General features: G+C 49.4%; 1 protein-coding gene across 5 annotated transcripts in view; it reads left to right on the top strand.

Moving 5' to 3' along the window:
- Nucleotides 1-25743, top strand: part of tspan9a (tetraspanin 9a) — a 286143-nt gene extending 260400 nt beyond the window's left edge. For all 5 annotated transcript variants that reach the window (XM_072484908.1, XM_072484909.1, XM_072484907.1 and 2 more), the window contains 4 exons: nt 4987-5088; nt 14431-14562; nt 14656-14739; nt 19742-25743. In XM_072484908.1, the coding sequence (XP_072341009.1) occupies nt 4987-5088; nt 14431-14562; nt 14656-14739; nt 19742-19813 (390 nt within the window). In that variant the 3' untranslated portion in view covers nt 19814-25743. The remainder of the gene's footprint in view (nt 1-4986; nt 5089-14430; nt 14563-14655; nt 14740-19741) is intronic.
- Nucleotides 25744-26611: the final 868 nt, after the last annotated feature.

Below are 26611 nucleotides of genomic sequence, written 5' to 3'. Positions count from 1 at the left end.
GAATCCGAAATTACTCTTCTTTGGAACATAATTTGTGAGCTTTGGAGTGTAACACATCAGTCAAAACCAGTGGGAAAGCACATCGACTTAAATTCCTGTCAAAATTTAAATAACTCCCAACTAAAATTAAGTTCCTTAAAGTATGTGTTTGTGTGAGAACCAGTCGTTCAGTTTGTACTGAAGCTATTTCAATCTGTCCTCGTAATCTGGGTTGCACAGACTGACTCCATCTGATTCAGCAGATGGTGGAGCCTAATCGGGTTCTAAAGAAGGATCACTCGCTCCTGTTCGAAGCGCCTGACCTTCTCCTCACTGCCATTACTAATCACACAAACCAGCTGGAGCAAGCTGACAAACTGTTTAACTGATGAGGAGGCTACTTTCCCGCAGCGACTTTCAAAACACAAATTTGGCCTGAGCGTTAATTCAAGGATTTCACTGGGATCGCCCCTGACTGTTAGAAATAACGGCGCGTCTAATTCCCAAAGATGTTTGAAAACGGAAGGCAACTTTGAGCAAATGTGAGGAAATGGTGGACCAGTAATTCAGAGGCCCAAGTTAACACTTCTGGGGAACATGGGTTGAAATCCCACCAAGGCAGCTGGCGGAATTTAAATTCAATGAATAAAATCTGGAATTGGAATCCAGTCTCAGTGATAGTGAGCAGGAAACTATCATCGATTGTTGTCAAAATCCCATCTGGTTCACTAATGTTCTTTAGGGGAGAAAATATTCCGTCCTTACCCGGTCTGGCCGACATGTGACTCGAGACTCACAGCAATGTGATTGACTGTGAACTGCTCCCTGAAATGGTCGAGCGAGCCACCCCATTCGAGGGCAATTAGGGACGGGCAACAAATGCTGGCCCACATTTCTTGAAATAGTACATTAAAAATAGTCCGCTACAGCTGAGCACATCGTGGCGGCTAAACATGTAGGAAGACCATTCGGACAGTTGTCCTGAGGCAGTCTGCGCAAATCATATCCCCTGGACTCTGTTTATAAAATGTGACATTTCTGCGCAGGTCTGTCAGAGTTCAAGTGAACTTACCAAACTGTGATTTAAGTGTTGAATGTCTGAATGCTAATATTACTCAATCTCACCTCATTCACTCCCATAATTTACCTCTGCCGTGCATCCCCCATCCCCCAACTCTCGATCATACACTCTCGTCCCAGCCTCAGCCATGTATCACTGCTTTCCGCCTCACTCTGCTCTCCCTGCAGCCCCAGATTATTCTCCCTCGAGATGCTGTCACTCTTAGCGGTATCAGCAGTGACACTGGTTTGTGGGTATCACACTCCTGCAGCGCCCGTCCCCTCTTCCTCTGTGGCTGTAAAGTGACTATCACCAGGACCAGGCTCTCCTTGAAACTATTTTGACCTTTAGGGCAGAATGCTTGCCACCCTGAGAGTCAGGGTGTAACCCGTACCTGCCGACTCGGACAGGCCCACTGCCATCTCACGCTCAATTGAGGGATGTGATCTCGGGGGTTGCGGGGGGGAGGCCGGAGGCGAGTGAAGGCCGGAGCTCCGAGATCCTGGAGGGGAGGGTGCCTCAAATCTGAAGGGGTCTTCAGATTGAAGCGAACCCTCCTACCCCCCTGGTGAGGCTGGGCGATATCCCGGGAGAATCCCCTCCATACAATTTTACCCCTCCTGCCTCAGAACCCGTCTCAGGTATATTCTGCCCTTAAAGAAAGGGATGATGTTGATAGTTTTAATCAACTATTTGAGTTTCTCAGCCAGCATATTGTGATCAGAATGTGCGGACAATTCGTCTCATAACAATGTCAAGCAGTAAATCACTTACTCCATTTCCTGTTTTCATCGTACGGTCAGAATGAACAACTGGAAATGCCTGAAGTCCATGTGCAAAAGTTGAAGATTTTACTGACAAATTCGCTGAATTCACGCAGAGAAATTGCACAAGACATTGGAAACTTTGATCAGAGTGTCTGAGGTAGCAAATTACAGGGCACCTTCGGCACCTCACATGAAGGAACTGTTCACTGGATGATTTATTAACTGCCTTGACCTGAGATAATGAACTCTTCAGTAGCTGGGTGCAAGTGTTGATTATTTTACAGCTTTCTGCAGGACGGTTCCACAGATCCTGGGGTTCTTTCCCGCCCACACAAAGGCCGAGATTAGTTTGTCTATCTTAGTGAAGAAGGATTTTGGGGATGAAGATCGGGCGAAGTGGAACCTTGGCAGAACATACATTTTTATTGTCTGCACTCTCCCCGCCAGGGAGAGCAGGTGTGAGACCCACCTCCACCAGGTCCCCCTTCACCTCCTCCCCAGGCTGGATAGGTTCCACTTGTGGAGCTGGTCCCAGTTGTGGGTTATCTGGATCCCCAGGTATCTGAATATGGCTTGGGCCAGTTTGAACGGCAGCGTTCCCAGCTCTGCTTCTCCCCCCCTGGGGTTCACCAGGAAGATTTTGCTCTTGCTCAGGTTTAGTTTATATCCTGAGAAGGCTCCGAACTCCTTCAGGAGTTGTATTACCTTTCCCATGCTGGCTAGGGGTTTCGAGACGTAAAGCAACAAGATTTCCACACAGAGAGAGACTCTGTGCTCCCTGTCACCTTTCTGAATGCCTCTCCACCCTTCCACTGATCTGAACGTGATAGCCAGAGGCTCAATTGCCAGAGCGAACAGCAGTGGAGACAATGGGCATCCCTACCTCGTACCTCTGTGCAGTTGGAAGTAGCCTGAGCTGGTGGCGTTCGCCCATATGCTCACCATGGGAGCGCTGTACTGCAGTTCCACCTACGAGATGAACACTAACCCAAACCCAAACCGTTCCAGTACCTCAATGAGGTACTTCCACTCCACCGGGTCGAAGGCCTTCTCGGTGTTCAGGGAGATGATCACTTCTGGTGTCTCCGCCCCAGCTGGGGACATGACCACGTTCAGCAGTGTATTAACTGTGTTATGTGGCATCTTATTGAAAGTCTTTTGGAAATCCAAGTACACCACACCTGCTGATTTCCCTTTATTCTCATCACTTGTCACATCCTCATTAAATGGTAATAAGTAGATTTTCTTGTTGTAAAAACATGTTTACTTTGTCTGGTCGTACGCTTTTTTCTGAGCGCATTGTTAAGACTTTCAGAAAAATAGATCTCAGTTTTCACCTGCCAGATGTCAGATGCACTGACCTGTAGTTCCCTGTTATCACTCCTTCCTTTTTTTGGAAAGTGGTGTTACATTTGCCAACTTCCAGCCTGCTGGGTGTCCCCAGGTAGACATGGCAGCCATTTTGAGGCCTTGTGATCCAGGTTTCAGTAAGGTGCTAACCAGCGACATTTTGTTCCACACTCAACCAGCTTGACTTCCCTGTGCCTGTGCTGCCCTAATCGCTTCATACACATCGTTGGATAATGAACCTGAGGCAGATTCCCACGGCACGACTGGACACATTCTTCTAGCCTGAATTAAAACTGAATAATCGAAGACATGGCTAAATTAAAGAGGTTATTCGAGGGAAAGCTCATTTAGAGGTGACACCTTGACACTGGTGATCAATAACTGATCGTTAAGGAAACCAAACCTGAAGCTTATTGTTGTCTAAAGACTCTTGGGACAAATCTAATTGATGGCAAGCCTGGCCATAGGGGAAAAAGAAAATTCAATTAACATTTGATCTGGTCCCACACTTGTTTTTTTCAGACACTAGGTCAATGAACCAATAGCTGTATTTTTAAACAGTTCCTAAAATGTATTGCACTTGATACCGTAAAATACCTCACAAATGTGGTGGATTTTAAAAAACATTGTAAAAAGTCCAAAGATGTGCAGGTTATGTGGATTGGCCATGCTAAATCGCCGCTTAGGGTGTAGATTAAGTGAAGGGGTTATTGGGATAGGGCGAAGAGTGGGCCTAGGTAGGGTGCTCTTTCAGAGGGTTGGTGCAGACTCGATGGGCCAAATTACCTCCTTCTGCACTGTATTTTATGATTCTATTCTATGATTCTAAAAGTTCATCTCATTACAACCTTCTCCTGTGACTGCACACATTACGACACCTTTCGTCATTACAGCACGCTCCCTTCATTACTTACTTGTCCTTTGTGATGACATTCTCCTCTCGAACTGCATTCACCTATCATCTCAGCACCCTTCATTACAACGCCCGTCACTCATTACGTTACTCCTCATTCGTTACAGCGTCCCCTCTTATGCTATGGCACCCTTCCCTCGTTGTAGAATTCCCTACTCATTGTGACATCCTCCCCACATCTCTCCTCGTTATCACCCTCTACCCTCATAATGACATCCTCCCCTTGTAACCACACTCTCCCCATGTTACAGCACTCTCCCATTGTAACCACCCTCATCATGACATCCTCCCATCGGTACTCACTCTCCCCTCGTTACCGCACTCTCCCCTCGTTACCGTACTCTCCCCTCGTTACCGCACTCTCCCCTCGTTACAGCCCCCTCGCATTTGTTGCAGTCAGTTGCAAATCTATTGATTCCAGCTGTTGTGTAATTCAGCCTCTGTGGAGTAAAACATTATTGAGGTCTCATCGGGATTTCAGTTAGCAACAAAAGCAAAACTTAACTGGACTAATGGCCAGATTTCATGTTGATGGTGATTTGATAAACTAGAGCAAATTCATTTAGCCTTGGCTCGACTCTGAGTTGTATGGATACTGAACGAGCCCGATAGAGTTCTAGATCCCATCTACACTGACTTACCTACCCAGCTGTAGCACGTTCCCAGAGGGTCTGAATATGATGATGGGGCCAATCAAATCTACATTTTGGACATAGATTTCATTTAGATTTTGTTGCAAGTTCTGTGCTTATCTAGAAGTACACTGAAGTGATTCCAAATTGACTTGCTAATTATATCCTGGGTAATGAGCAAGGCTGCGGTGTGCGCAGGTGAATGTCTTGATTCTGCAAACCTGAATTCTGCCCTGTTTTCCTCTCTGTCTCTCTCTGAAAGACAATGCTCTTGTTCACTAACAGGTAGCGAAGTACGCAAGGGAGGATTTAAAGGACGGGCTGGAATTTTATGGAACAGACGGGAATGTTGGTCTGACTAATGCATGGAACATCATTCAGACTGAAGTGAGTACCATTTTGCAGCAAGAGTTTCATCAAATCTGTCTGTCTAATGCCTTTATTCTGCTCACTGCTCACATCCCCTTAACCATGCCTGACCTTGAGCCCTTGGCCTGAAGTATAATCCCCAAAGAAATGTTGGATTTTTACATTAAGGTGTAGTTTCTGATCTATGTTAAATATATTTACATTTCACATTTAATAGATCTTTATATAATCAAAGAAAAAGTGGTGTTTACATTATAACAGAGCAACCAAACCATTCCCATTCTGTAGTCACTCCTTTAACCCCGACACGGTGACTTTATAAACTCCCAATCACACACACACCCTCCCTCACACACACCCTCCCACACACACACACACACCCTCTCCTGTCGTGTTATTCACCCTGGGGTAATACGGATTGTAACACGATGCAGTTAAATGATCAAGTATACACCAAACGTAGGCGTTGGTTCAATAAGATTTATTGAACTTCAGTAACGAAGCACACAGCTGCCTGTGGGTTGACTCTCTCCTACTCTAAGTAAACTAACATTAACTATCTAGACCAGGCTAGCATTGATCCACATGTAGAAGGTGTTGAATGATTTGGACACCCTGATTGTTACTACAGTTGTCACCAGTGGAAAGAGGCAGAGTGCATTCTGCACACTTCGAACGCGTCTGCGTTGGAACTGGGATCGCTGGCCCCCTATCGGAGGTGCGGACTTGCACAAAGCCGCATAATGGCCAAGCTTCTTACAGTTGAGACATCGCCTGCCTCTTGTAGGGCATTGCCGCTTTAAATGGGCAGTGCCGCAGTTGGGGCACGTCGACGTCGCGACGCTCGGTGCGTCATCACACATACGCAGTGCGGTCAGCCGCCGCTCGCACCTGCGCAGTGTAGTCTTCGGTCGCTTCGTTTTTGCAACCGTGGTGCGCATGCGTGGGACCCCGGGAAAAGCGCGTGAAATGGCCGCCTTCATCGATGCTCAGGCGCCACATTCAGGCGATGGCCTGTACACTCTCTGCCTCGTGGGAGGCAAGTTGGTCCTGTTCTGTCGACTTAAGGCGGGAATAGCGACTTTTCGCCTGTTCATGGACTTTGCACGTCTCGATGGCCACTGGCAGGGTCATATGTTTTATTTTTAGGAGCTGCTCCCGCAGGGCGTCGGAGTGGACGCCAAACACGATCTGATCCCTGATGAGGGAGTCAGCGGTGTCACCGTAGTTGCAGGATTGCGCTAGAATGCGAAGATAAGTGAGAAAAGACTGGAAAGGCTCATCCTTACCCTGAAGGCGCCGCTGGAAGATGTAACGTTCGAAGCTTTCGTTCGTCTCGACCTCACAGTGACTGTCGAATTTGGCTAAGACGGTCTGGAACTTGGTCTTGTCCTCACCGTCGGCAAAAGTGAGCGAATTGAAGATTTGGATGGCCTGGTCCCCCGCAGTAGCAGTGCGATTTTTCGGGCGTCGGACGCACTTTCGAGGTCCGAAGCCTCAAGGTATAGACTGAATTTCTACTTGAAGACCCGCCAGTTGGCGCCAGGTTTCCCGGAGATCCGGAGCTGTGGAGGTGCCTGGATCTTTTCCATGCCGCTGGAAGGCAGTTGCTGGTCGTCAGCGAATTTTCAAAGGTAAATTACTTAGAAGCAGTAGCCACTCCTGGTATCATGTCGTGTTATTCACCCTGGAGTAACACGATGCAGTTAAATGATCAAGCTTACACCAAACGTAGCGTTGGTTCAATACGATTTATTGAACTTCAGTAACGAAGCACACAGCTGCCTGTGGGTTGACTCTCTACTACTCTAAGTAAACTAACATTAACTAGACCTGGCTAGCTCTGATCCATGTGTAGAAGGTGTTGAATGATTTGTACACCCTGACTGTCACTACAGTTGTCACCAGTGGAAAGAGGCAGAGTGCTGATGCCTCGTGTGTTTTATAGTTGGAAGCCCCCCTCTGGTGTTCTGTCTGGTGATTGGTCGTGTTCTGTTCTGTATGTTGATTACTGGGTGTCTGTCACTGCCTGCTTTTACCTAATGGTGAGCATGTGTGCATATTATGACATCCCCCCTTTAAAAAAAAAATTGGCGGCTGCTTAGAGCATATACGACATATTTACAAAAGTAGCTACATACAGCAATTGGTGAGTGAATGGATATGTACATGTAAGGTGTCTAGCGTGCAGAAACATAACAGTATATATACAAGGGAACTATTTATAAGTCCAGTCATTGGGGCTGTCATCGGATTCTTGTGGACCGCCTGAGAGGTGGATGCGGGGTGATGGTGTCTTGACAGGTTGGCATGCAGCCAGATTGGTGGCCCCATGGAGCGAGGTGTCCGGATAAGGCAGAACGACATCTGGGAATGTGAGATCCGGTGGTGGGCAGGCAAGTTTGCGTAGTGCCCTTCTGTTGCGCCTGACAATAGATCCATCAGCCATGCGAACCACAAATGACCTGGGAGCAGCCTGTCGAACAACAACAGCGGGAGTTGACCAGCCTCCACCAGGCAACTTGATGCGAACAGCATCTTCCGGAGAGAGCACAGGCAAATCAGTAGCATGAGCATCGTATGTCAGCTTTTGCCGGGTTCAGATCTGCTGCATCTTTTGCAGCACTGGAAGGTGATCCAGGTCAGGTGCATGAATTGCCGGAACAGTCGTCCGCAGGTTACGATTCATAAGGAGCTGTGCCGGAGACATACCGTTGGACAGAGGGCTTGCCCTGTATGCCAGAAGAGCAAGATTAAAGTCCGAAGCTGAGTCCGCAGCCTTACAGAGCACCTGCTTCACGATATGGACCCTTTTTCAACCTTCCCATTAGATTGCGGGTAATGCGGGCTCGAGGTGATGTGCTTGAAATGGTATTGCTTTGCGAATGTTGGACCATTCTTGACTATAGAAACAGGGACCATTGTCGCTCATGATTTAGCACACAGCTAAATCACTGGCTTTGAAAGCAGACCAAGGCAGGCCAGCAGCACGGTTGAATTCCCGTACCAGCCTCCCCAAACAGGCGCTGGAATGTGACAACTAGGGGATTTTCACAGTAAATTCATTGAAGCCTACTTGTGACAATAAGCGATTTTCATTCATTTCATTTCATAACCGTGAGCGGGATTCCATGCCTGGCAAATGCCTCCTTGCAGGCCTTTATGACATGTTAGGTCAGACAGTTTCACTACCTCGGGGTAACTGGAGAAGTAATCAATTATCAGGACGTAGTCACGCCCGTTGGCGTGAAAAAGGTCAACTCCGACCTTAGACGCGGAGAGGTCACGATCTCGTGCTGCTGGAGCGTTTCTTTGGGCTGAGCAGGCTGGAAGCGCTGGCAGGTCACTCAATCAAGGACCATGTCTGATATATCCTCATTGATGCCAGGCCAATAGACAGCCTGCCGGGCCCTACGCCTGCACTTTTCAATACCGAGGTGTCCCTTGTGTATCTGCGTGAGCATCAAGCTCTGGAGGCTGTGTGGAACGACGATGCGATCCAATTTCAGGAGGATACCCTTGACAACAGTTAGGTCATCCTTTACATTATAGTATTGGGGGTATTGCCCTTTCTGCCAGCCCATTCGTGAGGTGATGTATGACCCGCTGCAGAAGAGGGTCCTTGGTGGTCTCTTCTCGAATGATGACGAGTCGTTTGGTGGATGTCAGGAGGGTGCTGGCACACAGTTGCACCTGTGCCTCAATGTTGTTTATGAAGTCTACCTGCTCACATGGCGAGGTGATGGTACGCGACAAGGCATCCGCGATGATTAGCTCCTTTCCAGGTGTGTAAACCAGATCAAAATCATACCTGTGGAGTTGAAGGAGAATGCGCTGGAGCCTGGGTGTCATGTCATTTAAGTCCTTGTGTACAATGTGCACTAGGGGTCTGTGGTCCGTCTCTACTGTAAAGGTCGGGAGACCATAGACATAATCGTGGAATTTCACGATGCTAGTGAGAAGTGCCAGGCATTCTGGGCGAGATTCTCCGACCCCCCGCCGGGTCGGAGAATCGCCGGGGGCTGGCGTGAATCCCGCCCCCGCCGGTTGACGAATTCTCCGGCACCGGAGATTCGGCAGGGGCGTGAATCTCGCCGCGCCGGTTGGCGCACCCCCTCCCCCCCCCCCCGCGCGCTTCTCCGGCCCGGATGGGCCGAAGTCCCGCTGCTAGAATGCCTGTCCCGCCGGCGTGGATTGAACCACCTACCTTACCGGCGGGACAAGGCGGCGTGGGCGGGCTCCGGGGTCCTGGGGGGGAGCGCGGGGCGATCTGGCCCCGGGGGGTGCCCCCACGGTGGCCTGGCCCGCGATCGGGGCCCACCGATCCACGGGCGGGCCTGTGCCGTGGGGGCACTCTTTCCCTTCCGCCTTCGCCACGGTCTCCACCATGGCGGAGGCGGAAGAGACCCCCTCCACTGCGCATACGCGGGGATGCCGTGAATGGCCGCTAACACTCCTGCGCATGCGCCGCCCGGAGATGTCATTTCCGCGCCAGCTGGCGGGGCACCAAAGGCCTTTTCCGCCAGCTGGCGGGGCGGAAATAGGTCCAGCGCAGGCCTATCCCCTCAAGGTTGGGACTCGGCCCCCCAAGATGCGGAGGATTCCAAAGTCCGCACCTTTGGGGCGGCGCGATGCCGGACTGATTTGCGCCGTTCTTGGCGCCGGTCGGCAGACATCGCGCCGATACTGGAGAATTTCGCCCTCTTTCTCTATTTGAGCATATCGTTGCTCAGTGGGGGTCATGGCCCTTGACGCGGAGGCCACTGGAGCCCAAGACGAGGTGTCGCCCTTCTGGAGGAGCTCCGCCCCAATGCCGTCCTGGCTGGCGTCTGTGGAGATTTTAGTCTCCCTCGCTGGGTCAAAAAAGCTAGAACAGGAGCGGTGGTTAGCTTCGCTTTCAACTCAAGCCACTCTGCTTGATGTGCGGGTAGCCACTGGAAAGTGGTGGACTTCTTCACCAGATGCCTGAGGGCAGTGGTGTGTGACGCGAGGTTGGGAATGAACTTCCCCAAAAAATGTACCTTCCCCAGGAAGCGGAGGACCGCCTTCTTGTCCTCTGGAGTCTTCATTGTGTTGACGGCCTTGACTTTGTCCGAGTCTGGTTGCACGCCCTGCTGGGAGATCTGATCACCCTGAAACTTAATGGACGACATGCCAAAGGAGCATTTGGTTTTATTTAATTTCAGGCCGTTGGCATGTATGCGCCTGAAGACTTGTTCAGATGAGAAATATGTTCCTCCAGGGTCGTGGACCATATGATGATGTCGTCAACATAAACCTGTACACCGTCAATGCTCTCTAGCATTTGCTCCATTATTCGATGTAAGATTTCAGAAGCCGAAACAATACCAAACGGCATGCGGTTGTAACAATATCTTCCGAAGGGTGTATTAAAAGTGCAGAGCTTCCTGCTGGACTCGTCCAGTTGTATCTGCCAGAAGCCACGCGATCCATCCAGCTTTGTAAAGAATTTGGCATGTGCCATCTCACTGGTCAGCTCCTCCTGCTTCGGGATCGGGTAGTATTCCCTCATAATGTTGCGGTTCAGATCCTTGGGATTGATACAAATGCGCAGTTTTCCAGAGGGCTTCTTGACACAGACCATCGAGCTGACCCAGTTAGTTGGTTCCGTCACCTTGGATATTATTCCCTGATCTTGGACTCCTGCAGCTGCGCCTTTAGACGGTCTTTTAGGGGCGCCGGCACCCGGCGTGGTGCATGGATGACAGCGTGGCATCAGGCCTGAGCAGAATTTTATAGCGGTCGGGCAGCATACCCATCCCACTGAACACATCCGGGTATTGCAATGGTAGCTCCTCAATGTCGGCCTGAAGAGTGCTGTTGGCAGAGGACATGGCATGTACACGCTGGACGAGATGGAGTAGCTTGCATGCATGGGCACCAAGCAGAGAAGACTTGCCGGGCTTGACGATCTCAAACCGCAAAGTGGCCTTGATGGCCTTGTTGGATACATGCAGGTGACAGGACCCTAACGCAGTGATGGCATTTCCATTGTAGTCGAGCAACTGGCAGGCCGGCGGAAGAATTGTTGGCTGCCTTCGGATACGAGCACGATCTGCTTTGGATATTAGATTGGCCGAAGCACCGATGTCCAGCTTGAACCGGATGCTGCAATCGTTGACTTGTACTGTGGCACGCCACTCGTCCGCATAATCCACATTGAGGATGGGTGTGTGTGTTACTGAATGCGAAGAAGCCTTGTCATGCATGGTGATGATACCCACTCGATATGGGGACTCCAGGCAGTCGCCCTCTGGATCCGTGACGGGATCAGGTTCCAAATCCAGCAGCCCATGCTGCACACTTCGAACACATCTGCGTTGGAACTGGGATCGCTGGCCCCCTATCAGAGGTGCGGACCTGCACAAAGCCGCATAATGGCCAAGCTTCTTACAGTTGAGACATCGCCTGCCTCTTGTAGGGCATTGCCGCTTTAAATGGGCAGTGCCGCAGTTGGGGCACGTCATCACGTCGACATGCGCAGTGCGGTCAGCCGCCGCTCGCACCTGCGCAGTGTAGTCTTCGGTCGCATCGTTCTCGCAACCGTGGTACGCATGCGTGGGACCCCGGGAAAAGCGCGTGAAATGGCCGCCTTCATCGATGCTCAGGTGCCGCATTCAGGCGATGGCCTGTACACTCTTTGCCTCGTGGGAGGCAAGTTGGTCCTGTTCTGTCGACTTAAGGCGGGAATAGCGACTTTTCACCCGTTCATGGACTTTGCACGTCTCGATGGCCACTGGCAGGGTCATATTTTTTATTTTTAGGAGCTGCTCCCGCAGGGCGTCGGAGTGGACGCCCAACACGATCTGATCCCTGATGAGGGAGTCAGTGGTGTCACCGTAGTTACAGGATTGCGCTAGAATGCGCAGATGAGTGAGAAAAGACTGGAAAGGCTCATCCTTATCCTGAAGGCGCTGCTGGAAGATGTAACGTTCAAAGCTTTCGTTCGTCTCGACCTCACAGTGACTGTCGAATTTGGCTAAGACGGTCTGGAACTTGGTCTTGTCCTCACCGTCGGCAAAAGTGAGCGAATTGAAGATTTGGGTGGCCTGGTCCCCCGCAGTAGCAGTGCGATTTCTCGGGCATCGGACGCACTTTCGTGGTCCGAGGCCTCAAGGTATAGACTGAATTTCTACTTGAAGACCCGCCAGTTGGCACCAAGGTTCCCGGAGATCCGGAGCTGTGGAGGTGCCTGGATCTTTTCCATGCCGCTGGAAGGCCGTTGCTGTTCGTCAGTGAATTTTCAAAGGTAAATTACTTAGAAGCAGTAGCCACTCCTGGTATCATGTCGTGTTATTCACCCTGGAGTAACACGATGTAGTTACATGATCAAGCTTACACCAAACGTAGCTTTGGTTCAATACGATTTATTGAACTTCAGTAACGAAGCACACAGCTGCCTATGGGTTGACTCTCTACTAATCTAAGTAAACTAACATTAACTAGACCTGGCTAGCTCTGATCCATGTGTAGAAGGTGTTGAATGATTAGTACACCCTGACTGTCACTGCAGTTGTCACCAGTGGAAAGAGGCAGAGTGCTGATGCCTCGTGTGTTTTATAGTTGGAAGCCCCCCTCTGGTGTTCTGTCTGGTGATTGGTCGTGTTCTGTTCTGTATGTTGATTGGCTCACCTGGGTGTCTGTCACTGCCTGTTTTTACCTCATGATGTGCATTGGTGCATATTATTACTCCCCCACACGAACACCCTCCCACACATACACTCCCTCGCACACACACCCTTCCTCGCACACACACACTCCCTCCCACACACACACTCCCTCCCACACACACCCTCCCTCACACACCCTCCCTCAAACACGCACACTCTCCCTCAAACACGCACACCCTCCCTCAAACACGCACAGCCTCCCTCAAACACATACACCTCCTCGCACACACACACTCCCTCCCACACACACTCCCTCCCCCACACACCCTCCCTCAAACACACACACCCTCTCCTCCAACACACACCCTTCCTCCCACACACACCCTCCCTCACACACGCCCTCCCTCGCGCGCACTCCCTCCCTCGCGCACACTCCCTCCCTCGCACACACACCCCCCGCGCGCATCCTCCCCCGCGCGCATCCTCCCCCGCGCGCACCCTCCCCCGCGCGCACCCTGCCTCGCGCGCACCCTGCCTCGCGCGCACTCTGCCTCGCGCGCACCCTGCCCCGTGCGCACCCAGTCCCGCGCACATCCTCCTCCGCGCGCACCCTCCCCCAAGCACACCCCGCGCGCACAGCCTGCCCCGCGTGCACCCTCCCTCGTGCCCCTCCTCCCCCGTGCCCACCCTCCCTCGCGTCCAACCTCCTTCGTGCACGCACCCTCCCCTCGCGCACGCACCCTCCCCTCGCGCGCACCCTCCCCTCCGCACGCACCTTCCCCTCGAGCACGCTCCCTCCCCTCCTGCACGCACCCTCCCCTTGCGCATGCACCCTCCCCTCGCTCGCGCGCGCGCTCCCCTCACACGCGCGCCCTCCCCTCGCGCGCACGCCCTCCCCTCGCGCGCACACCCTCCCCTCGAGCACGCTCCCTCCCCTCGAGCATGCGCGCACCCTCCCCTCGCGCGCGCACCCTCCCCCACGAGCACGCACCCTCCCCTCGCGCGCGCACCCTCCCCTCGAGCACGCACCCTCCCCTCGCGCACACACCCTCCCCTCACGCGCGCACCCTCCCCTCGCGCACGCACCCTTCAGATCGCGCACGCACCCTCCCCTCGCGCACGCACCCTCCCCTCGCGCGCGCACCCTCCCCTCGCGCACGCACCCTCCCCTCGCGCGCGCACCCTCCCCTCGCGCGCGCACCCTCCCCTCGCGCGCGCACCCTCCCCTCGTGCACACACCCTCCCCACGCGCATGCACCCTCCCCTCACGCACGCACCCTCCCCTCGCGCACACACCCTCCCCTCATGCACGCACCCTCCCCTCGCGCGCACACCCTCGCGCACGCACCCTCCCCTCACGCACGCACCCTCCCCTCGCGTGCGCACCCTCCCCTCGCGTGCGCACCCTCCCCTCGCGCGCGCACCCTCCCCTCGCGCGCGCACCCTCCCCTCGCGCATGCACCCTCACACATGCACATACCCTCATGAACACAGTCCCACACACCCTCGCGCAAACACACACCCTCACACATACCGTCACACACTCTCACACATCTCCTCACGCACACATATTCCTTCACACACACCCTTACACAAACATCCCCCATACGCACATGGACACACCCCTGGACACCTTCACACACAGACATCCCCCGATGCTCTCACACAAACGCCCACCCACAGTTCAGTACCATTATGGTGATGTCTCTCTCTGTCTTTTTTCCTGCAGTATAAGTGCTGTGGCGTTGATAACTCCACTGATTGGGATGTGATCATGGGCAGTAACACAGTCCCTGACTCCTGCTGTCAGGAATCCAGCCCAAGTTGTGGAGGGGGCAGTCCGAGCAACTGGTTTGTGCCGGTAAGTGCTCGATATTCCAGTATGACATTCCCCAAGTGAACCTTTGCCTTTGCTGGAAGGCAGGGATGCTAACAGAACCTCTCTCTGTTTCAGGGTTGCTACAATACGATTGAGGCGTTGCTTGAGAAACAGACAGCTGTTATTGGCTCCACTGTGATGTCCATCGTAGTGATACAGGTAAAGCTACTTTCAAATAGCAATCAGCAGCTCCCCCAGGGTTTGGCTCCAATAGGCAGAGGCCCCTCACACCCCTATCTACAGCTGGGCATGCAGGGGGTTGGGGAGGGCAGTACGGGAGGCAGACTAGATTCTCGGGCTTCATACTGTTTACATGTAGTGATCTGTATATATACAAGGGGTCAATGTAGGTGCAATACAACTGAGCAAGCACTAGAGGGAGCACGGGAGAGGTATAAATAGAGACAGACAGGAAGTTAGAGGGCACTTCACAGGAACGGCAGCTGGAAGCAGGACACAGACAGACAGCACAGATGTAACATAGTTTAAGCGCTGGAGAGAGAACAAACTCAAAATAAAGCATCTACTTCAACTGTAAGGCTACGAGCTTTATTCAGACACAAGGAACAACACATGGTACCAGGAGACTTCAGAACGCTTATTATTACATTACACAAGCTGCAGACACAAAGACCAAAATGGAAAGGAAAACTCCTACCGGACATTCGACGTGGGAAGAGTTTGGTAATTCGATGATATTTGTTGGAAGCCCACCGCAGCTGAACACAACCGGTAATTTAAGTAACGACTGGAAAAGATTTAAACAAATGTTCGATATATATATCATAGCTAATGATTTAGAAGCAGCCTCAGAATAAATGAAAATAGTCCTGCTCATCGCAGGACATGAAGCTAGAGAAATATATAATTGCTTTAAATACTTGAAAGGTGAAGACAGCGCGAAATTAGAAGTAATACTGAAAAAAATTTGAAGAGTACTATATTGAATTTGAAGAGTACTGTATGCTCAGAGACCAAATTGCACAGGGAATGCGTGATGCAAAACTCAAACAATCACTACCAGAACAGAAAGGGTTCAGTCTAGAAATCACGAGTGAAAAGTCCAGATCAAAAGGAAAAAGTATCTTTAACTTTTTACAAAGTAAAAACGCTAAAATCCACTGTAAAATTGCATCTGAGCACAATTTACAGTCTCCGGGGAACAAAAGTTGAAAATCTGCGCCTGCGCATGCGCAGGAAACAGAAGCCGCGCATGCGTAGCTAAAATCAGCCGTTTTGCGTTCGCATGCGCAAGCCCGCATGCCCAGTTGAAAGAAAAGATCGCACCATTCGAAGATGGTTCTGCGCTGCGCGGTGTACAAAACACCGCACAGTAAAGGAAGATCGATTTGCGCATGCGCCATCGATTCCTACGCATGACTTCACGAGCGTCATGACGTCAGAGGATCTGGACCACGCCCACTTAAAAGGGGAATGCCCGAAAAATTAAAAACAAGACACTTAAAGCTGTAAAACCCAATTTTCTTACCTCAAAAGACAGAGCAATGCCTGAACTTATACCAGCAGTTGACAATAACAAGCAGTCTGCACCACCTACAGTGAAGAGAACGATAACAACTCCGAAACAAAAAGAAATGATTTGTCTTATCGAACAATACTACTCAGACATGGCTGAGTTGGCTGAGTTATTCGGATATGCTGATCACAACATCAGCCACACGGTTGCAAAGTTCAACACGACTCTACTCACGGTAGATGAATCCAATACCACGATGACATGGCAGATCGTCGATACATTGGGTGACAGCAATACCCAAGAAGAAGACAACGCCACACAGAGAGCAGAGATCGACTCTACAGCAAAAACACTGCACAACTCCACAGAGAGAGCGATGAAAGACTCCAGAGAGAGCGACACAAGCCTCCACAGAGAGAGCGACGCAAGCCTCCACAGAGAGAGCGACGCAAGCCTCCACAGAGAGAGCGACGCAAGCCTTCACAGACAGCTCATTGACAGACTCCAAAATGGAAGCAAGCAAACCCTCCATAGCAAACGCAATGCATGAACAAGACCATGAAGGTCTACCCACCACATCTGAGCAACCAGAAGCAGACTATGAAAGTCTACTAAGCTCACATAATCAACAAGAAGACAATGTAAGGCTACCCACTGTATGTGAAAACAGTGACAATGTGATCACAATCGACATACAGGATGTGCAGGATCACAGCGAGACTGACAGAACTCAGCTCGTCTGCACAGAAGCACTCAACAATCAGAGTAGGGCTACTCATGAGTCCAGAAAGACCACGTCAATTGAAATCCTGAAGATTTTGACTCCAGAAGGCATCACGACCCACAACAAGAGCACACGCACTATAAAACGGGGAACACCACAGTTCCCACTCATTCCAGCAGGAGACAGCTCAGGGCACAGAGCTCACAGCGTGCCACTCAGACATACACCATGTGCTGAGTGCCTCTCAAAGATAGTGTAAGGGCTGGGTCCACAGGTTAAAGGGTAAAGAACGAACCACAGTCATAAGTTTACAGACGTTGTTATTGATAGTAATAAAACAGAGTTGTACCATCTGCAACCGTGTTGGTTCGTCTGTATCGCGGAACACCCAACACGACAATGGGGAAGGAAAACAAAGTTTCTCTGATTGTTATAATATTCCCTTCCCCTTCAGGATTTTTTTTTCAAAAGAGGGGTTTTGCTGACACAGTGTCTCCGCCGAATTACATATTGGTTGTCTGCACATGTGCGACATGCATCGGCGACCATCTTGCGTTGGCAGGAAACACAGTGTTCAGAAATTCCTCCCATTTTGCACTGTTACTACTCCAGTCTTTATTAGGGTAATTAAGGTCCCTTCTTCTCACTCTTCTATAGTTTTTGCATCCCCCTGGCCTTTTGTTATAAACTTGGTCCCTTCCCACAATTTGGTAACATACAGTATGCACCCAGCATTGTAATAACTCTTCCAGTGATTTTTAATTCTAACCAGACTCTGCTTTTGACTCCTTCATATCCTCTTCAGTGTTCGAATAGTTTCTTTGATCAATTTAGACACCTTCCCCTTTGTCCTTGTGGAATATTTTCTTCTTAGTTTGATTGAATCAGCGAGGCAGTAGCTTTGCCAACTCTTACATCGCTTAACCTTTCTTTTTAAATATAGAGTGCCATATTCATTTTTTACAATTAAGGGGCAATTTAGTGTGGCCAATCCACCTATCCTGCACATCTTTGGGTTGTGGGGGTGAGACCCACGCAGACACGGGGAGAATGTGCAAACTCTACATGGACAGTGACCCAGAGCCGGGATCGAACCTGGGACCTCGGCGCCGTGAGGCAGCAGTGCTAACCACTGAGCCACCATGCTGCCCTCTACATCGCTTAACCTGATCTGGGTTTTGAAACTTGAAAGAACCATCAGGAGGTCTAACCAGAGACAGCCAGAATGACCCTTCCAAGTCGGCTCAGAGCAGTGAAGGTTTAACAGTTAGGTTACAGCAGTATTCCCCCCGGAACCTCGCCTCCCGCAAGGTGTCTGAAATCTTCACTCGATTTGGGTAGAACATCCAAACATAGCAAGAGAAACTAAAACATGAAGGAGGTGATGGTGTTGGACAAAGGCAGTGGCAGGGATGGAAATCTGATTGGGGAGGGGGGTTTTAAACTTGTGGCTGCAGAATGATGACCATGTGTTTTGGGAAAGGGAGGTTGGAGGTGGGGCGGTAGATTGCAAGGATGGAGGGGACGAGGGGTTTGTCTTTTCGAGGAGAGAGTTGTTGATCGTGAACAATATCAGCAGCTAGTGTGAGAGCAAGGAAGGGAAGCTGGGCAGTCAGCAATTCAGTGAGAATAGGTGAAAGGAAGGAGGAGGTGGCTCTCATGGGAAGGACGAGCTGGGAGAGGATATGAGAGGAGATCAGAGAAAAGCGGGATGAGAAGTTTCTGCAACATGCAGAGATTGGTGAAGTTGGGTTTGTTCCTTTTGGAGCAGAGACGTTTAAGGGGAGATTGGATAAGTGCGTTCAAAAACATAGGCTCATAGAATTTTCAGTGCGGAAGGAGGCCATTCGGCCCATGAAGTCTGCACCAGCCCTTGGAAAGAGCACCCTCACACCTCCACCCAATCCCCCTAACCCAGTAACGCCACCTAACCTTTTTTGGACACTAACTGCAATTTAGCACAGCCAATCCACCTAACCTGCACACCTTTGGACTGTGGGAAAAAACCGGAGTACTCGGAGGAAACCCACGCAGACACGGGGCAAACATGCAGACTCCGCACAGTGACCCAAGCCGAAAATCGAACCTGGGACCATGGAGCTGTGAAGCAACTGTGCTAACCACTATGCTACCATGCTGCCCATGATAGGTTTTGATAGAGTAACTATGGTGAAAACTGTTTCCAGTGGTTTTGGGGTTGGTAACCAGAGGGACACAGATTTAAGTTTATCAGCAGTATAGCCAGAGGGGAGATGAGAATTTTTTAGGCAATGATAAATTTCAGAAGGGAATTGGGTGTATACCTGAAAGCTTTTGCAGGATCATGGGGCTTGAGCATGGCAATTTGATAGTCTTTCAAAGACAGGCACAATGGGCCGAAAGGTTATCTTCTATGATGTTTCATTGCATGACACTTCTTCCAAGATTTGACAGCTCTTTACGTAAAGATAAAGCCTTCTGATATCTAACCTAGTCACCTACCTGTCCACATGCCCCTGCGTATTCCCAAACCTTTTGCGCTCAGAATACCCGAACACGGACATTGGGGAGAATTTTCCATTCCTGCCCTTTTGCTGGTCCATCAAATTTTCCCCCCCACTCGCGACGATTCCCATGGCAGGCGACACCATTTTTAAACACTTCCATTAAACCTCCTGAAGCCGATGTGCTATTCGAGATCATTTCCAATTCTAAATGTCCTGGTTAATCTGCAGGCCACACACTTTTGAGTGAGTCCTGATCATTATTCCACAACATCTATTGTTCCCTGCTTCTCAAGACACATTTGCTACCCTCGTATTCTGTTCTACACAGAGTTTTCTCCGTGCTGTGTGCTGTTCCCACTGGGACTGCAATGTTGGCAGATGTTTAGAAATAGGGAGCCAGAACATTGGTAAAATCTTGACTCCTTTCATGTTGGCATCTCTCAGTTAATTCTGCTCTGTTTTGGTCTCTTCCAGATCCTTGGTATGGCTTTCTCCATGACTCTGTTCCATCAAATCTCCAGAAGTGGTAAAAAATACAAAGCGTAATCTGGGTTTGGATGATGAGTCGTGCCCTCACAATATTGCGAAGCATTCTTCAGAAACTCAAAGCTTTGCCTGCCAGCACAATTCTAGTCGTCCTCTGCACTTGGAAGCCTGCTCCTTGTACAGTTCAGGCGTGATGATTCCTCACCTTTTGCCAAAGAAATGTTAAGCGCTAACCACCGTCAGCTTCTCTCTGGTGACCCTGCATTCATCCAACCACCTCCCTTTCCCTCAACCCTCCTACACTAAATGTAGATTTTTACTGCAGCGCTGACCCAGAAACGTCTGCCCTAACAAGCGCGTGCAACACTTGCAGTGTTAAACAGGCCACGACCTTGTTGTCATGGGAATCCCACTTATTCCTTTCTGAAATGGATTCTGAAGTTATTCCCATGTCTTCCTCCCGGAGCACAGACAGTGGTTTGTTTGCACAACGCGCCTGTGCTCCTGATCCGTGGCTCAACACGAGGAAATGTTTTTAATTTTTGCACAATCCCAGAATAGAAGACGTCACAGATGCCCATCTTGAGTTGCATTAAGAAGTCATTTGTCCAAACCAGTCTGAGGGAGGGAAGATTTCTCAGGACTGTCTGTGCTGACATCTCTCTCAGCAAACAAAACTCCCCACTGGGAGCTGCAGGTCAGAAGATGACCAGTCAGGGATAAATGTAACTGTTTCGTCCTTTTGCAGATACATTTAAAAAGGGAATCCTGTAGTTCGCACTAATTGATCAGAAATTGCATAATGCAGCTTACTCGTAACCAGGTGGTTCCATTTGAGTGACTAATATTTCTCACCACCTGTCTGCTGTATGATAGAAACACAACGACCTATTTTCTGTGTTGTTGTAATTCACCCAGAACTGTTCATTCAACACAAACTATAGAGAGGGAGCCGCTGTGAGGGCATTGCTGCTTTATTCAAAGAGCCGGAGATGGTTCGGACCATCAGCATGTATTCACTTACTCTTTGCAAATACAAATGGAACTTTTTTAAAAAGGTAGATTAGGAATTGTATCTTTTAAGTAAATAACGGAGCATTTTTTTGTACTGTTTGAACTTTTTATATGGGCCTTTTTCTGCTATAACTTCACTGCACAATTCACTGTGTGATCTTTAAAAGCTGAAATTCTGATGTGAGCTCAGGTCCTTAGCTTGATATTTGTTTGTTTGTGACGAACGTTACATTAGTGCAGAAGTGACTTAACAAGACAAGGGGCGAAATTCTCCCGAAACGGCGCGATGTCCGCCGACTGGCGCCCAAAACGGCGCCAATCAGGCGGGCATCGCGCCGCCCCAAAGGTGCGGAATGCTCCGCATCTTTGGGGGCTGAGCCCCAACATTGAGGGGCTAGGCCGAAGCCGGAGGGATTTCCGCCCCGCCAGCTGGCGGAAACGGCCTTTGTTGCCCCGCCAGCTGGCGCGGCCCGATTCCCGCCCCCGCCGAATATCCGGTACCGGAGACTTCGGCAACCGGCGGGGGCGGGATTCACGGCAGCCCCCGGCGATTCTCCAACCCGGCGGGGGGTCGGAGAATGACGCCCCTGATCACAGTCAACATAAGTGCAAAAATACTGCGGGTGCTAGAAATGTGAAATACTGGGAATGCTCAATAGGTCAGGCAGCATCTGTGGAGAGAGAAAACAGATAACGCTTCAGGTCGATGGCCTTTCCTCCGATCTGGGAAGAGTTAAGAGATAATAGGCTTTGAGCAAGAGGAAGGGCAGAAGATGGAAAAAGAGCGAAAGGACAGGTTGGTGGCAGGTTGCAAGACAGGGGAGATTGGGACAAGTAAATGGGACGGTCTAGTAAGGAGACTCTTTAATCACTTCTCTCATTACCACTTCCTTTGGATTTTGTACCCTTTTGTCATTCAATCTTTCCTGTCTCCTACCCCCAATTCCCGTTGACCATCACAAACCTTCCACTTTGTGTCTTTACCCACCCCTCCCCTTTCACTGAACCCTATAACATTTCTAGCTATCCCCAGATCTGATGGAAGATCACAGCTACCTTGTTATCAATCTTGTTTGGCAATTTAGTGACGATTGAGGGTGAGGATAATGTCTGGACTTGTATGGAGCTGCCATGTTGTGAATAATCTGTCGACTAGTTTAAAGGTTTCACATCTAAATGCCTAACTCTATAGAGCAATAAGACAGACTATTTCAACAATTGGTCGCTCTGGAGTGGCAATAAAATCATTCAGCAGGATTGGTTAATCACCAATTTCTGTTTGTGCTACAGCCTACAAAAGGTGGTGACATTCTGTGACATTGATTTGCATAAGGCTCACCGCTACCAACCTCTTGCTTTGTTCACGCGATGTCAGGAATGTGCTGAGTAAGGTTGCGCTCAGTAAGAAATTGAGTTGCTAATGGCTGTAGATGTAAAGCTCCTAAATTGGTCGAAATTGTCTACAGTAAGTGTAGAGAGGTCTGAAAATAATTTTCCACAGCCCAATCGGCCAGATGAGTTTAGTGTGTTCTTAATAAAACTTTAAAAACTTGTCTGGTTAACAATGGCTTCATGCATTCACGGGTTTGAAGTTGTGATTGATTGAATTGACACTGCACTGACATCCGTCTCTTTCGATCTCCGTGCTGCACTTGAGAGTTGCAGCTGGAGGGGGGAGCTGTCCTAACCACACATGGAATCTGTAAGGAAGTTCTCCTTCAGCATTTTAACCATCCGTGTCTTTGTTTAATCAAAACACAGACTTGGAGTGGAATGTGTAGAGCAACATCTTTACCTCAGGAGATAGTTAACCAAAGGGAATGAAAAACAATTGGTCAATGGTGAAATGATTCCAGGTGTGTGTGCGTGGCAGCAGTAAAGGTATCCCTGGTGGACGGGTTCATTCCCCAGATGTGGGCTTGGCGGGATGGCATTGGGGGAAGGTGGTAAAAGTGCCAGAGCTGGCACATTTCCTGTCAGAAGAAATTCTTCATAAAGGCACCCGGGGATTTTAGTTAAAATGATGTTTAAGGGATGGAAATGGAAATTATATACACAGGATTAGATTTTCCTACCCCCTACATCATCACCCCCTCCCCCTTTACTGCTTTTCTCAAATCAGTAACTTGCTCAATTACAGTTGATAACGATCTTACATGTTGGTTACATGTCAGGAGCATTTGATAACGATCTTGCATGTTGGTTACATGTCAGGAGAAGTTGATAATGATCTTACATGTTGTTTACATGTCAGGAGCAGTTGGTACTGATCTTGCATGTTAGTTACAGGTCAAGAGCAGTTGATAATGGTCTTACATGTTGGTTACATGTCAGTAGCAGTTGGTACTGATCTTGCATGTTGGTTACATGTCAGTAGCAGTTGATAATGAGCTTACATGTTGGTTACATGTCAGGAGCAGTTGATAATGATCTTGCATGTTGGTAGGGGATGGTTTTGCACAGTGGGCAAAACAGCCGGCTTGTAATGCAGAACAAGGCAGCAGCGCGGGTTCAATTCCCGTAACGGCTTCCCCGAACAGGCGCCGGAATGTAGCGACTAGGGGCTTTTCACAGTGACTTCATTGAAGCCTACTTGTGACAATAAGCGATTATTATTATTATTACAGGTCAGGAGCAATTGATAATGATCTTGCGTGTTGGTTACATGTCAGGAGCAGTTGATACTGATCTTACATGTTGGTTACATGTCAGTAGCCATTGATAATGATCTTTCATGTTGGTTACAGGTCAGTAGCAGTTGATAATGGTCTTAAATGTTTTTAAAAATACATTTAGAGTACCCAATTATTTTTTCCAACTAAGGGGGCAATTTAGCATGGTCACTCCACCTAGCCGGCGAAACCCACGCAGTCACAGGGAGAATGTGCAAATGCCACACGGACAGTGACCCAGGGTCGGGATTGAACCCGGCTCCTCGGTGCCTTGAGGCAGCAGTGCTAACCACTGTGCCACCATACCGTCCAATGATCTTACATGTTAGTTACAGGTCAGTAGCAGTTGAAAATTATCTTGCGTGTTGGTTAGAGGTCAGTAGCAGTTAATAATATTCTTACGTGTTGGTTGCGGTCAGTAGTAGTTGATAATGATCTTTCGTGTTGTTTACAGGTGGGTAGCAGTTGATAATGATCTTTCGTGTTGGTCACCGGTCAGTATCAGCTCATAATGATCTTGCATGTTGGTTACAGATTGGAAGGAGTTGGTTACAGGTCGGTAGCAGCTGGTTACAGGTTCAGTTGACAGTGATTTTACGTGTTGGTTACAGGTTCACTGCTAGTGTTGCTGGTCTCGCATGTCGCCTTATAAGTGAGGTCTTTACCTTGGAATCTCTTCGATGTAAAACTTAGAGAGTGTGCAGAAATCTTTAATTATTTATAGGACTTTACCTGACTATTTTTGGGCTCGAATATAATGCAAATTAAACCAGAAAGAGAGGAATGGAGGTCAGTGCTTGCTGGTGAAAGGGACCATAAAGTGTTTCAGTGACTGAGTTCAAAAAGATGCTCCAGTTTTGAGACATTGATTGGAGTGCATGATGGACTCCCAACACCGACGCTGTTTGCTGCTATCTAAGTTGTTTTGACACACATGGAAGGTGGCGAGTGTAAATATTTTAGACACGGAACAGTTCCTAATAAACAGCTCGTTCTTCGTCCCTCTGATAGTTTTACTGAACTTTGCAAAACATGTTTACTGAGCTTGGTGTAATGGAAGACATCACCGGGAGTTTGAGTTTCAGAGATCACACAGTGTTTTCCCCTGTAGCATTTCCTTTGTAAAAATAGCTGATTTTCACCCCAAAGGTTTTCTTTTCTTTTCTGTACATGAAGTAGCTTTTGACATCAATGAATTTGATTTACAGCATGCTTTGAATCCATTCATAACCTAAAAATGTTAATGAGCATTGTAAGAAATGATGAAAATGCTAAATTTATTTATGTATAGCATTTAGAAAACACAAGATATTGAAGCTATTAAATGTATTTACACTTCATGTTTTATAACCTGGAGATTGGAAAAAAACAAGTGTTTGTTCAATATTTAGTGCTCTAATCTGTTGAGAGCTTTCAACTCACTGATAGTAAAGAATATCAAACCAACACCTTTCGAGCAAAAGCCACGCATAAATACCCAGTGATTAGTGTGTGCGCGAGAAGGCCAAATGATTATTGTCAGGATTGAAAGTTAATAGGGCAGCATGTGGCGCAGTGGTTAGCACTGGGACGGAGGCGCTGAGGACCTGGGTTTGAATCCCGGCCCTGGGTCACTGTCCGTGTGGAGTTTGCACATTCACCCCATGTCTGCGTGAGTTTCACCCCCACAACCCAAAAATGTGCTGGTTAGGTGGATTGGCCACGCTAAATTGCCCCTTAATTGGAAAAGAAAAATAACTGGCTACTCTGAAAAATTTTTTTAAAGGATTGAAAGTTAATTAAAAGCATTTAGACTGTGTATGTTTGAACCAAGCCTGGTATGGCAACTGCTCGGCCCAAGACCGCAAGAAACTTCAGAGTCGTGAACACAGCCCAGTCCATCACACGAGCCTGCCTCCCATCCACTGACTCCATCTACACCTCCCGCTGCCTGGGGAAAGCGGGCAGCATAATCAAAGACCTCTCCCTAACTCTAACTCTTCCAGCTTCTTTCATCGGGCAGGAGATACAAAAGTCTGAGAACACGCACGAATAGACTCAAAAACAGCTTCTTCCCCGCTGTTACCACACTTCTAAGTGACCCTCTTATGGACTGACCTCATTAACACTACACCGCTGTATTCTTCACCCGATGCCAGTGCTTATGTAGTTACATTGTGTACCTTGTGTTGCCCTATTATGTATTTTATTTTATTTTCATGTACTTAATGATCTGTTGAGCTGCTCACAGAAAAATACTTTTCACTGTACCTCGGTACACGTGACAATAAACAAAATCCAAATTCAATGTTTTCTGAAAACCAACTCGGATTGTAATCCTCCAGTTTTATAAGAATACTTCCAATTGATTTTTAAACTCTTGTGAATTATGTCAAACCATCCCCACAAATCCCTGTTGCTATAACGACAGAGAGCATTCCGTGGACAGTTTGTGAATTAGAAAATTACTTGGATTTCAGATTAATTCCTCCTAGTTTTATTTGATTGTTTAATCTGTATGTGTAGCACAAATATACTGTCTGATTCAGAAAAGTTTGACAGATTCTTTTAAAGATCTGGGGCGTCATTCTCCGACCCCCCAGAGGGTCGGAGAATGGCTGTTGGCCGCCGTAAATCCCGCCCCCTCCCCCCCGCCGAAGTCTCCGAAGGGAGAAAAGTCAGCGGGGCGTTAATGGCGCCGCTGCCGCGGAGAATGTCACGGGTCTGCGCAAGGCAGCCGATTTTGGGCCTGCCAATATTCTCCCGTCCGGATGGGCCGAAGTCCCGTCGACGTGATGACCGTTCACGTCGACGTGAATCAAACCTCCTTTTCATCGGCGTGACCCGGTGCTCCAGGCTCACGCCGACCAGCGTGGAGGTGAGTGACGGCCTTGGGGGTTGGCTCTGGGCAGGAAATGGCGTGGCCGCAGTCTGATTGCGTGAGGAGAGGTATGTCTCGGGTTGTGTGTGTGTGTGTGCGGCGGGGGGGGTGGTTAGAGTAGGCTGGGCTCCGGGGGAGTGCCGGGAGGGGGTCCGTGCCGGGGTGGAGGTTGGGGGGGGGGGGGGGGTCCGTGCTGGGGTGGAGGTTGGGGGGGGTCCGTGCCGGGGTGGAGGTTGGGGGGGGGGTCCGTGCCGGGGTGGAGGTTGGGGGGGGGGTCCGTGCTGGGGTGGATGTTGGGGGGGGGTCCGTGCC

The sequence above is a fragment of the Scyliorhinus torazame genome, chromosome 19 (assembly GCF_047496885.1).
Source record: "Scyliorhinus torazame isolate Kashiwa2021f chromosome 19, sScyTor2.1, whole genome shotgun sequence".
NCBI classification, from domain to species: Eukaryota; Metazoa; Chordata; class Chondrichthyes; order Carcharhiniformes; family Scyliorhinidae; genus Scyliorhinus; species Scyliorhinus torazame.
This window is presented reverse-complemented; position numbering and strand designations above follow the sequence as displayed.